Source organism: Rutilus rutilus, assembly GCF_951802725.1.
Source record: "Rutilus rutilus genome assembly, chromosome: 6".
NCBI lineage: Eukaryota > Metazoa > Chordata > Actinopteri > Cypriniformes > Leuciscidae > Rutilus > Rutilus rutilus.
Window position 1 is genome coordinate 29,690,913 of NC_140214.1, and position 14,123 is coordinate 29,705,035.

At 38.3% G+C, this 14,123-nt stretch overlaps 1 protein-coding gene across 4 annotated transcripts; it reads left to right on the plus strand.

Moving 5' to 3' along the window:
* The first annotated feature begins 1,203 nt into the window (after positions 1–1,203).
* LOC311292664 (uncharacterized protein) lies at positions 1,204–12,975 on the plus strand. Of its 4 annotated transcripts, none has more exons than XM_084412448.1 (10): positions 1,204–1,433; positions 2,400–3,343; positions 3,911–3,980; positions 4,364–4,504; positions 4,922–6,123; positions 6,477–6,597; positions 8,907–9,126; positions 11,448–11,569; positions 12,123–12,295; positions 12,407–12,795. In XM_084412448.1, the coding sequence occupies exons 2-10, from the start codon at positions 2,401–2,403 to the stop codon at positions 12,598–12,600; spliced, it is 3,186 nt and encodes a 1,061-aa protein (XP_084268574.1). In that variant the 5' UTR covers positions 1,204–1,433; position 2,400; the 3' UTR covers positions 12,601–12,795. The 4 variants fall into 4 exon arrangements, with proteins under 4 accessions (XP_084268574.1, XP_084268572.1, XP_084268573.1 ...); XM_084412446.1 differs by having other exon boundaries at positions 1,232–1,433; positions 2,384–3,343; positions 6,411–6,597; XM_084412447.1 differs by having other exon boundaries at positions 1,238–1,433; positions 6,411–6,597.
* The last annotated feature ends 1,148 nt before the right edge of the window (positions 12,976–14,123 follow it).

Below are 14,123 nucleotides of genomic sequence, written 5' to 3' on the forward strand. Positions count from 1 at the left end.
ACGACATAAAAAAAACATTAGTGGGGCCTAGATGAAATTCGAACCTACCAAGTCATGTCATTATTCGAACATGAAAACTTAAATGATGACAGTCATTATAGGATGAAAGTCGAAATTATGACAAAAAGTAGGCTAGTTATCACATAAACAGATTAAATTATGGCAAACTAAGTCATATTTATTAGATAAAAATACATGACATAAGTCATAAATATGGCATAAAAGTCAGTTGGAACATACAAATGGAAATTATGACATCAAAAGTCATTATGAGATAAAAGTCTAAATTAAAATTAAATTAAGACAAAAAAAATACAAAATATGACATAAAATGATGAAATTGTGAAATTTATAAGATGAACATGGGAATTGACATAAAACACGAAATAATGACAGTCTACAATTATGAACTTACAACATGAAAGGTTGCAATAACAAACCAAATCAGAATTATGACTTTTTGTATCTTAACTATGACTTTTAAAAATCATAATTAATGACATAAACTCCATGAGATATAAATATAATGTTGAAATTGACCCAAAAATGTCTTTCTTTTTTCTTTTTAATATCATAATTTTTACTTTTTGATCCCCTTATGTGACAGAAATGTACTTCCATATGAATCTGTTGCTTATTTATTTATTATTATTTTTAATAATGATGGTTTCCACACTTTTTCACATAGACAGAGTTCAGACGTAATACAGTTGTCACACTGTGATTATTTCCCTTCTCTCAGATGTCATCATTCATGTTCACATTCACATTAGCATCCTCTCTCTCTCTCTCTCTCTCTCTCTCTCTGTGGAAAATTTCCAGTGTGTAGTCCACATTCCTGCAAAGATATTTGAGAAATACTTTTTTGCAGCTACACTTTTTTGGAAAATCAGCTTACGTAATATGGCTAACTCATGATTTCATATGGCATATGTAGTTCAGTGTTTTCAACACTGGGAAATGTTCAAAGTTCTCAGGTAGATTATCTTTTTGCACAACTGCAATCAGCAGCATCTCTCAAAATACTTGTCCTGTCACCCTTGACCTTTACATATTGAGTGCGACTTCTTAAATACTGCTTCTGTGAATTGCACCAACTTATGCAATGAAATGCTACGGTTGACATCAAAGGAATTATAGTACGCATTTATTTTCCATTTTTGTCTAATCCGTCTGATTTCTGCGGGGATTAACAGACCAATCATGAATATTGAGCGAGCGCTCATAGGTTAGAGATGGAATCTACCAGCAGGGGATGCGCAGTGATAGGTGCTGGTGACAGCTGAACGAAGAGGAGCATCATGGGAGTAATTCCTCATTTCAGCGGGTGACATTTGTTCTTGTTTTCGGTCATTCAAGTATTAAAAGAGAGGCAGGGATGATTCTGCATGAACTGTAACAGACTCAAATGGACCATCAGTGAAAGGATTAAGGTAAGATGTTATACAGTATATAATAGTATGCAATGCCATGTAATAATGCAATGACCTATATAAAATAATAATAAATATATTGTTTTTATTATCCTCCATCACAGTTTGTATTACAAATAAACAATGTTTCATAAATCTTATTTGTATTTTTATCTGTATCATGGTTTGCCATGATTGTCTATGCAGAAATATAGCAATATCTTACTTCTTATAACTTCATTTTAGGTACTAATACATACATACCGGAGATCTGTCCATGTTCCAAAAACAGATCACTTATCTAATAAGGAGTGATAAGTTTGTACCAATGAATTCACTATGCATCCATTGTGATATTTGTCATTATCTTCAAGAGAGTGTCACGAACTTGCACTAATTTCAGATAGCTTGGTGTGGGGAATCTAACACTATGAAAGTATTGGTGTTATGCTAACTCTTACATAGTATGTTGCGCGAAAGAGGGATTCAAAAAATATTTGTGACCCTCGATCACAAAACCAGTCACAAGTCGCACGGGTATATTTGTGGCAATAGCCAACAATTCATTGTATGGGTCAAAATTATCGATTTTTCTTTTATGCCAAAAATTATTAGGATATTAAGTAAATATCATGTTCCATGAAGATATTTTGTAAATGTCCTACCGTAAATATATAAAACATTTATTTTTGTGAGTGAATGTAGCACAAAAATGAACGTAGAACTTTAAAGGCGATTTTCTCAATGTTTCGATTTTTTTGCACCCTCAGATTCCAGATTTTTAAATAGTTGTATCTCGGCCAAATATTGTCCAATCAAACCATATATCAATGGAAAGCTTATTTATTCAGCTTTTAGATTATGGCCCATGTGACTGGTTTTGTGGTCCAGGGTCACATTTAATCTACTAACATGGAATCCCTGAACAGCAACTCCATTTGCTTTATCTTGTTGGCATTTTCTCCTTAAAGTATCCCTTAATTGCAGAATGGAGGAGGAGACAGAAGATCTCTCTGGGACACATCCACTAAGGAGTGTGGCAGAACAAGGTGCAGAGCTACCAGATGACCCTCAAAGTGGACCCTCCACTGATCTATTGAAATCCAAAGCAATAGGTTCAGCAGTTTCTGCCCTGCAATCTAAAGTCAAAGCAGTGTCCCAGAGAAGGTTAAAGGTAGCGGAGAGTGGTGATCTATTACCAGAGGATTCCACAGAAGGGTCAGTGAAGAAACCCCAAGACGATGAAGTTCTTTCTCCTTGTCAAACAGAATACACTGAGCAGAGCAATAAGTCAAGCACTGTGCAAGAAGTGCTGGAACCCAACTCTGGGATGCAAGGAGAAAAGGAGACTTGCAGCAAAAGTGGGAAAGGCAGCCCATCTCAAGGTGTGCCAGAGTTGTCCCGTGGGCTTTGTGAAGGGTCTAGCCTGGAGAACATTGCAGTGGGTGGTGCTGGTGAACCTCAAGGTGACACTGCATCAAAGTCGATGACGTCTTCTCCCAGGCACTGGGCTCCTCCCAAGGGCTTTTGGCGAGTGGCACGACCAGAGACGCTACTTCTTAGTTCAGAGAGTTCCTCCACACTGGCAACTGCAAAAGATGTACCTCCCACAATTGAAGAGGGTCCAAAACGGAAGCCAAAACTAAAAACTGGGGGTGCACTTGTTCACAAGGAGTTGCAACGGTCTGACAGCTTGGAAAGTGCTTTTCATAGGTGTCTCCAGAAGGAGATTGGAGCAGCAGATACAGTTGGTGGGCTGTGGAAGGCAGACAGTTGGGAGACTGTGTGCGCCAGAGGAGGGTCTATGTCTGTTGCAGAGAAAGTCGAGATGAACAAGACATACCTTAACCAATATCAAGTTGAGGCCATTGAGATTGCAACTTCCATGCGTCCAGAGGGACAGTATCAACCACCAAAGGAGCCACACAGAGGTAAGACCTTGGCTTAAAGGGATAGTTCTGTCATCATTTAGTCGGCCTCGTGTCGTAACTTTCTTTCTTATGTGGAACACCGTAGAAGATATTTAGAAAAATGTTCAAAGCTGTTTGGATCCTGACGTTTTCTTATTTTGGGTTCCATTAATTGCCTTGTGCAGTTTTTCAGTGTATCCGTGATTTAACCAGCATTAGACACTCGAGGGTCACTGAGCCAAAATTCACAGAAGGGAGGTTAGTATGATCTCGCAGAACAGATGTGCCTGCCTGTCACCTGATTACAGATGTGGGGGAAGGGTTTGGGAGAGAGTGGAGCAGTGGATATAATAGTGTTTTAATACCGTACGACGTAGGGATAGGCTGAAATCTGCCGGCTTGGTTTTCTGGAATGTTGTGTAACAGCAGGCTGACCTCTCTGGATCAGAAGGCTACAGAATAATGGTTCAGTGTGTTGCACATAGCAGGCTTGTGTTGTAAATGAGTCCGGTCTTGCGGCAGATGACCAAAATTGAAATCTGTATGCTTGAGTTTATTATTTTACATCATTTTTTGTTTGTTTTACAGATTTACCTCCCTACAAAGCAGATTATTGGGACTCAGCAATTATCACAAAAGAGCCTGTGTTTAACTATAGGTAAGAGACATTGCACTCAATCAAACACATTATTGAATACAGTTGTTCATTTGCGCTTATCTGGGGTAGACCTCTGCCAGAACACAAATCCATGTGAAAGACAGACATCTTTTTTTAAGATTAAGGCATGCACATAACATGCCCATGATAGAGATTATATAAGACAGATTTGCGCTTCTGGCATTCTATGTTTATTTCTGGTTTGTGGAAAGTATAGTGAAAGATCATCAATACTGACAGTTTAATGTTCAATATTGTACACATACATGCAATTACAAGTTGTACTTTTGTAGGTTGGGATTACTGTTGAGACATATCAAACATTTTGAATAATTATTTCATTTACTCAGGAGAGTGTCAAATTCTTTTTCTGTTTTGGACAGACCTCTGATCTCCACCGCTGAAGTAACTCTCAGTCCACGTCATGAACAAGCAAAGCGTTTGTTAGAAAGAGCTCGATTCAAAGCACGTTCTCAAAACCCTAAGAGTGAAACCCCCACCTGCCATGGTCAAAGAGAAGAATTGTAAGTCACCTCAACACTTTTAATTCCCTTCATGGGAATCGTGGGAATCTATTTGTACAGTCATATATTTATTTATCACTGTGAAAAAAAAAACAATGCAATCCTTTCTAAAGTCATTACCCATATCCTGTGATGCACAGACATATTAATTTAAGCAATTCATTCAGAGTTGTGTTCTTGTGTTATATAATTACATATTTGTCAAGCATTTTTTATTAATCTGTTTTCTTGGAACACAAATTAAAATGATTAAAGGCCTTCATTTATGTACTTCAAATGAATGCTGTTTGTTTCCATTCAGGTTTGAATGATAATCATGTAACATTATGCAGTGATGTAATAGAGATAATCAAATGATACAGACAGGGATTGCAGATCTCCAGGTGTTCTCTAAAAGCTCTTGTATCTGCTTTATAGGGAGCCCTTACCAATCAGTGTGCCATCTACCCTGCACACTGCTGTTCTTGTCACCGCTCAAGAGGAAGTGATTTCACCTCTTCAGTCACTGGACGTCCGTGGAAGGAACCATGACCGTGGGGTGCACTCGCGTCGGTATGGCCATTCGCCCACAAGAGTACGCTTCGAAGACGAGTCAGAAAAGGAGGCTGAGCGACGATACATGGAGAGGGTGCGTGAACGCGGGCCAGTGGTGGTTGAGAAATCTCATTCCAGCCAACAGCTAAAGGGGGATCTGGTGTACAACATTCAGGAGGAAAGCAGGGGCAAGGCAATAAACTGGGCAAACGTTGGTATTCCTGTGGCCATACTAACCAAAGAGGGAGAGTGTTTGGCTGCCATGGTGCCAAAGGACGAAATGCTCAGGACATGTGAAACCTGTGGAAGCATCTTGGGATCTGCACAGACCACAGCTTGTCCTTCCAAGCCAACACACAGTATTGTAGATTCTCGGGAGAAGGAAGTCCCTCGATGGGTCAGCCCTAGCCAATCATGTCGCCGAACCATCCACCCGACCCTCATGGAAAGGATAACTTTTAGTGGAAGCGTCAGCCTGGCAGAAAGTGTAGGGCGGGGAGGTGTAGGAGGTGCAGGTGAGAGCACGTCAGCTTTTGGGAAGCTTCGAAGAAGGAGCAGGAAAGGAGAAAGCAGAGGTGAAACCAGTAATGGACCTTATGCTCGAAGTCAGGATCTATGGGCTCAGAGAAGGAACTCCAAAACCAGGTCAAGTCTAGAGGATCAAACTACTCGCTCTAAAGTTCGGAAGATGTCTGCACAAGGCACTACAGAAACCTCACCTGACCATGAGAATAAGGATCTCTCCAGCAATGTCAGGGACTCTCCTCCTCACCTCCCCATCAAATCGGCTCTAAAGTCAGGTTCTAAAAGCCGTCCAACAGGGCAACGGGTGGTCAAGCTAATGCCCTCAGTTCAGTACCGTTTAATTCACCTTGACCACCAGCTGGATGGAGGCTCTCATCATGAAAACATACAACCTGATGAGCACCTCAGTGTCACTCTCAGTGCCTCCCCTCAGGTTCTTCCTGTCACCTCAGGACCGACGTCTTGCAACAGACCATCCTCTCTCAGGTATTCCTCATCTATGCTGACAACAGACCTCCAGGCTTTGACAATATGGGACTCTGCAGGCGATCCAGTCACTGGTAAGTTTACTTGAAACAAGATCTCAAATGATGAAATGTGGATTCCCACTAGCCAACTCAACTAGGCCAGGATGGCAGACCTAACAGTTTTAAGCTGAAAACCTTGATGCTTTTCTTTCTGTGTTCTATCAACCATGTAAATTAAGCATACAATTGAAAATTGTCTGGAAAACAGCTAGTGAGACACTGCCTCTAAATGAACAACAGATTTACAAATAACCTGATTCAGAACTGATTTACTGATTCCAACTCCAACATGGTTTGCTCATTCATTTGTTGTGCATCAGATCATTTGGTAAGTGAGGGTGTCTGTATGGATCCCAGAAGCACTTGCACAGCTCCTGTTTCCTCAGATTGCCGTCCAGCTTTGAGAGCTATGGGAATGTCCAAGGCAGAAGACCTGAGGGCAGAACTTCTGAGAGCAGAACACCGAAAAGCTGAAATACATTGGGATGACAGTTTAGCTGTGTCTAGGTAAGCTACATCATAAGAGATCCCTTACCTGACAATGTGTAATATTATCTATGTGCCATAGATAATTGCAGATTTAATATGTTTACATTTGCATCATAGTACACAAAGCATCAAGTGCACAAAGGTTCATAAAGAGGTCAAACTCACCTGAAGGAGTTTCCTTAAGGTTACCTTATAAATGGATGAGTTGAATATAACTGGTAGCCCAATATGTGGTGTGATCACACCCGCAATGCAGCCTTACTAAATCACTTCCATTATAATCAATGAAGTATCCACTGTCTACACTGCAAAAGTCGGTTCATTCCCCTGATGTGAGGTGAAACATTAAAAGTATTGGCAGTAGTATTGCATTGTGTTGCTCACTCTGTAGATACATTAGCATTTGTCGCAGCCAGCAACCCTAGCAGACATGAATTAAACAGTGAAGTTAAACAAATACTTTTTTTTCTCTAACTAAGGGGTTTTTCACACTTGCAGTTTAGTTAGAAACAGGGAACAGTTTAATGAAAACTTGATGTGAAAGCTGTCATGTGGGAGTGGGAGTGGGAGTAGGAGGTGGTCTGAGTTCGGTTCGGAACTTGAATCACATAATTTGGACTCAGGTCTGTGCTTGTTCAGGAAAATAAAGTAAAATAAAATAACTGGCACATGTGTTTTAGCCAATGGTGACATCAGTTCAACGAAACATATTTATGGGATGACAGTGGTTATGATTTACCTTATGAGCTAGAATGAGCATGCAGTATAATCGTGCACAGTGAATGCCATCAGAGCGGCAAATGAATGGCTCACAATCAGCTGTCTAGTTGTGACACACACAGGCAAAAACAAACATCCAGAACAATGCTGTGTTCTTGTTGGATTGATGGTACACTGTAAAAAAAAAATTAAAGAGTATTGATTTACAATAAATTACTGTAGTCAGAAATTTACAGTGAAATTAATGCATACTGGGTCATTTTCTTCTGAATTACTGTTAATCAACAGCAAAATGATGCTGACATCACAGTTATTAACTGCTCTTGTTTTACTGTGAACTCACATTTTTAAGGTCTCTTTAACCATGCCACTGTAAGAAATTATATTGTTTAGTACAGTAATTGTTTTGAAGTCGCCATAATGGTGATTAGTGTTCCATTTGCTTGGACTCTTGGACCTTGTATATTTATATTTAAATTTCTGATCTAGCCAAGTCAGAAGTGTGACAAATGTAAACATTTGTTAAAACAATGACAAGGTAGACTATAAAATAAGCTAATTGGCTGATTTTAAGTTAGTCAAACTATACGATTATTAGCGTTATTTCAGCATAATATCTTATTTCAAATTCATAATAGTTTGTAGATGGATATTTCACAATAGTAAAGCAGCTGCTAAGTTTTATCTTTGAAAGGTGTAACCATCTTGCAACACAATTTATTTTTTCTTCTATCACCATATGCACAGACATCAATACTCGACATACAAAACACAACAATGGTGACACTCAACAAATAATAATAATAAAAAAGATAAATTCTGAACATTACAAAATAAACAAACAACACAAACTGCTAAAAGTGAACAAAAAAGAATCAAGAAACTCTACCACATAATCTATTCATGCTGCACTGCATGCTGGGTACCTTCATAGTGCATATGCAATGTAGAAATACTGTATGATATTGTAGATTTTACAAGAAATTTCCAAGAGTGCAGTTAGATAGAAGAGAATTCCTACTGTGGAATTACTGTGAAAGTAATGCAATTATTAACATGGAATATACTGTAATTTCACACTAACATTTTTAACTGTGTATTTTTACCTTCTGAGAACTTGTGAAGAGCTTATAAAATGTGTAGCGTCAAAACAGTGGCAGGAATTACTCTGTCATACTCACAAACTAATATCTGCTGCAAGGAAATGTTGTTCAGATGCCTGTACTTAACTGTAATGGGCAACCATAGCTCCTATGACTTTTTAGGGTTGCATCTTGTGTCATCATGTCCGGTTTTTGGTTCGTTTAGATGTCTATGGTCCATGTTGGGTTCATATTTCAGTCGAACCAGAGTTTGTTTGAAAGTAAACCCATCTTTTCAGAGGTCTCAGTCCGTTTGTTTGGTGCGCACCAGGGACCGGATGGCAGTGTTCACACTTATTCAAGTGAACCGAAATAGAGCAAACGCACCAGAGTTCGTTTTAATGGAACCAAACCTGTCAACAAGTGTGAACTAAGCCTAATTGATAAATGCATTACTTCACAAGATAAATTTGTACTTAGTCATTTACAGCACTCGTGAAATTCTTCCACAACTTCTTTGTGTAGGAGAACAGGGGAGCGAGAAGGGAGGCCTAAGTTATCCCTCCGTCGCTTTTTCTCAGCCATGGGACTGAACAGTATGGGTAAGCTGGTAAAGGGCAGCCGGTCCAACAGCATGGAGCACCTGTGTTCTCCCAATGCCCGCTACAGTTCTGCCTCCCCTAGCCCTACACACAGAGGCCTGGTCCCTCTGAAGAGGACCCCCTCTCTCCAGTCTCTCCACACAGTGAGTTCTCTTCTTTGTTAAAGAGTTCATTCACCTACAATAGAGAGATCATTTGGACTGTATCTCTGGCTTTGTTTAATGAAATTGAAAAACATATCATGTGGTTTGCTGACCTTAATACATCTGCAGAATGATGTAACAACACACTTTGATCAGTCTGGTGGACCGAACAGAACAAACTAGAAGCAAATGTATTCTATTTATGGAGGCAAGTTGACATAAGATGCATGTTTGCTGAATTTAATTGAGGCAAATTGGTTACTAAAGGCTATTTGACACTGACAGACGCTGGCCATGGGCAACAGACATGTTCACTGGGTTTTGTTGGCATTGGTTGCTGCTTGTTTTTATAGACTGAACATGTTGATTTGTCGTTTGTCGGGTCTATACTATAATATTAGCAAGCCTACCTGGGTCACCTAATACCTAACCTATAACCCCTCCTCCCTCAATACTCATTATGTGAAAAACAATAACATAATAGGCTATTATATATATATATATATACACTCTAAAAACTGCTGGGTTGTGTTAACCCAATTTTGGGTCAAATATGGTCTCACCCAACGTTGGGTTAAAAATTCAATTTAAAAATGGACAAACCCAGCCGTTGGTTTACATTTTTAATGTAACCAATGCAATTTGTCCATTTTTAAATTGCATTTTTTAACCCAACGTTGGGTGAGACCATATTTGACCCAAAATTGGGTTAACACAACCCAGCAGTTTTTAGAGTGTATATATGCACCATGCAAGTATTTGATGTATGCTGAGCTGATTGTATTACAGTAATTTTGAGAATGCTTAAAATCCAGCTTTGCCATTGCAGAAATAAAATGTATTTTAAAATATATAAAAGTAGAAAAGTTATTTTAAATTGTAAAACATATTTAAAAAATTGTAATAAAAGTACTTACATGGTTAGTTCACACAAAAATAAAAAGTCTGTCATTAATTATTCATCACCCTCATGTCAATCCAAACCCAAGACTTTTGTTCATCCTCTGAACACACATCTTTTTTGATGAAATCTGAGAGATTTCTGTCTGCATTGACATTGGAGAATTTCCACTTTGGCGATTCAAAAAGTTCATAAAGAGATTGTAAAACAAAAATCTATATGAATAGAGATATTTTATATTATTCAGATATAAACATTGATCAGTGACCATAAACAGAAGCTCAACCAAACCTGCTTGATGCAAGATTATGAACCTCATTGGTTCTTGCAGAAGCTCAAATGTGCTGCGTAACACGAGAATGAACCTCATTGGTTCTTGCTGAAGCTCAAACGTAGTGCGTAACATGAGAATGAACCTCATTGGTTCTTGCAGAAGCTCAAATGTGCTGCGTAACACGAGAATGAACCTCATTGGTTCTTGCTGAAGCTCAAACGTAGTGCGTAACATGAGAATGAACCTCATTGGTTCTTGCTGAAGCTCAAACGTGCTGCGTAACATGAGAATGAACCTCATTGGTTCTTGCAGAAGCTCAAATGTGCTGCGTAACACGAGAATGAACCTCATTGGTTCTTGCAGAAGCTCAAACGTGCTGCGTAACACGAGAATGAACCTCATTGGTTCTTGCTGAAGCTCAAACGTAGTGCGTAACATGAGAATGAACCTCATTGGTTCTTATTAAAGCTCAAACCTGCTGCGTTACACGAGAATGAACCTCATTGGTTCTTGTTGAAGCTCAAACATGCTGCGTTACACGAGAATGAACCTCATTGGTTCTTACTGAAGCTCAAACATAGTGCATAACATGAGAATGAACCTCATTGGTTCTTATTAAAGCTCAAACATGCTGCGTAACACGAGAATGAACCTCATTGGTTCTCGCACGTCAAGCGAATTAACTTGAGCTTATGTTTATTAAATCTGATGTGTGTGTTGATCAATGTTTATATGTGAATAAAAGCCTAAATTAAATCTGTTCATCATATGAAGTGATTGAGTCTCTTCAAAATTTGGACTAAACCGTTCAATTCATATAAATTAGTTTTACGATCTCTTTATGAACTTTTTGAAGCGTCAAAGTGGAAATTGCGTAGCTGTCTATGGAGGGACAGAAATCTCTCAGATTTTACCAAAAATATCTTCATTTGTGTTCAAGTCTTACGGGTTTGGATCAACATGAGGGTGAGTAAATGATGACAGAATGTGCATTTTTGGATACCCATGTATAATTCCCATGTAATGTCAGAGGTTTGAACATGTCAGCAAAATCCAAGTTTATCAAAATGTCAGTTGTTGCTATTTACATGTTTATTAATTAGAAAGACAGTGTTTTAAAGCTTCAGTGTTTCTCTCTGCCACCAGGAGTCTCCTTTGGCTCAGTTACGTAAAGCATCTTCTGTCCAGAGTCTACAGTCCCCGAAGAGGAAGTTTGAACGTTCCACTATATTAGGAGAGCTTCTACTGCCGTTGAGTTTGGCACCAAGGTGTGTAATATTAAATGTGATAAAGTCTCTATGCATTTTTAGTATTAAAGTCAGCATTAAATGGAAGTTGCGATAGTCTTTTCTTCCCTATTGTGATGTATATATCCGAGTGAATGAGGGAATGTAAAATGAGAAAAATGTATGGTGGTACTTGATTTCTTCCATCGGGAATTGATTGGGTCGTAGGAGGTTTGAAGGCAGATTTAAATGCCAGTTTGCAGTCAGTCGCGGAGGATATTTAGCCCCACATTACACCAAGACATACATCAGAAGGGTAACAGACGTCGCTTCGATAGCGAAGGGGGGTTAACATTCTTCGATTAAAGATTACGAAGGCATATGAATTAAAAAAAATTGTATAAAAAATAATGATGTGCATGGATCAATTATTTATAATAAGCTCTGCAATATTCTGTAAAACAATGGTAAATTTAGATTTCATGGTTACGTTGAATGCATACTTTATACCTCAGATATGTAAACTCTGATTTTGCTGTAAACCCATATTGGCAATGCCAAATTTCTGATTGGGCTGTTGATTTCTGAGTTGCAGGCAGCTTCAAAAGGAAGAGAGCATAGAGGAGGCACTACAGGATTCTCGAGGTCCACTAGGGCGGCTGGTGCAGGCCTTTCCTGATGGGACTATACTGATAGAGCTTATCAGACCTGCCAACAATAGACCCTTTGGCTTTGTCATCTCTAGGGGTAAAGGAAGACCAGACTCAGGTTAGTTCCCCCACATTCGCCTCCATGACACCCAAAACCCAAACCCTGTGTGTGAAAGTATTCAAAGCATTTAAAGGTCTTTAACCAAAATCTGTTATGCTGGTTTTATAGGTATATATGTGGAACGGGTCGGAGACAGTGCCACAGAGAACATCTACACTGGACTTCTGGGTGTAGGAGATGAGATTCTAGAAGTCAATGGAGAAATCATTGCTGGACTGACCCTAGATCAGGTTACACGCCTCATGACCCGTGACAGCAAAGCCACGATCCGGATACTTCCACATTCCTGGATCAAGCACTGATACAATTGAGAGGCTAAATACAGAGCACTGAGTTATACAGATAAGATCAAAATAAAGGAAAGTTTACAAAGCACTGACTGAGATGACTTTAACACAGTATTGTTCTTCAGTCATGGGTTAAGAAATCTAAAATGTTTTTTTTTTTGCAATGCTTTGTTAACAGAGCAATAAAACATTTAAAACATGTGGGTTTTTAAAAATACTTGCCACTTGGTCTTTTTTAATAATTGTAATGATTTTCGTTGTCGATGGATGGATGGATGAATGAATGGGAGGATTGCTACCTTGAAAATGGAAGCAAAATAAAGTAATAAGCTGTCAACAACACAAGCATATGCTGATACAAAATACCAAATTAAAGATATCTGTGCATGTAATATGTTAAATGGATATTTCTCCAAAAAATTTACATTTGGTCACCACTTGCATTGTGGAACACAGAAGAAGATATTTTGAAAAATGTTGGTAACCAAACCAACAGATTTTGGCTTCTATTAAGGATAAAATGAGACATTTTCAAAATATCTTATTTTATGCTCAAGAAATTAAGTAAAACAGGTTTATGACCACATAAGGGTGAGAACTATCTCTTTAAATAAGCTAATCAGTAATTACCTTAAATAACTGACTATACTGCATGTCCCGCACATTAAACTGTACAGACATGACAAACATGACATGACATCATTCATCACACTGCAAATGGAAGTTTCAGTGCATTGCATCTTGGGATACAGTATCTCACGCAGTGTAATGTGTTTGCTACACATTTTAGCAAAAGAAGCATGTCTGTTTATCTTCCATACATGAAGAAAATCTGAATACTTAAGACAATATACATATGAATGAAATTTTAAGAATAATGTCGTATGATATTCCAATCAGAAGCATAATTTTAAAGACATGTCACTTTCTCCATCTGCTGGCCAGTTTTCATAAATGCAAGTTTGAATACACATTGTGCAGTCCAATTCTCACTAATAACTATAGTTGCTTATTAGCATGCATATTAGGATATTGTCTGTTTAAAGCACATATTAATGCCTTATTCTGCACAACCATATTCTACATCCCTTAACCCAACCCAATAACAGGATTAACTAACTATTACTAACTATTAATAAGCAGTAATTAGTAGTTCATTGAGGTAAAAGTTGAAGCTAGTTAATAGTGAGAATTGGACCCTAATCTAAAGTGTGATCGTCATATTATATGGAAATTGAATCAAGACACTAAACTATAAAAAACAACAACACCTGAAACATGGATAAAAAGTACCTCATACAAAAAGTTTAAATATATATATATTTCCCAACAGAAATTTGCATTATTTTTTAACCAGTTGCCCATGTGGTTAATCCAGCCCTTGAATATAAACATCCTAATGATTTTTATAACATTTTAGCTGGAGGGTTGAATTTTTGCCTTATAACACATGCTCATTGAATATATGGAATGATTAGGAATGAAAATGATTAGGGTGCACAACAAATTATTTTTTTTTGAAATCGCTGTGTGCCTTT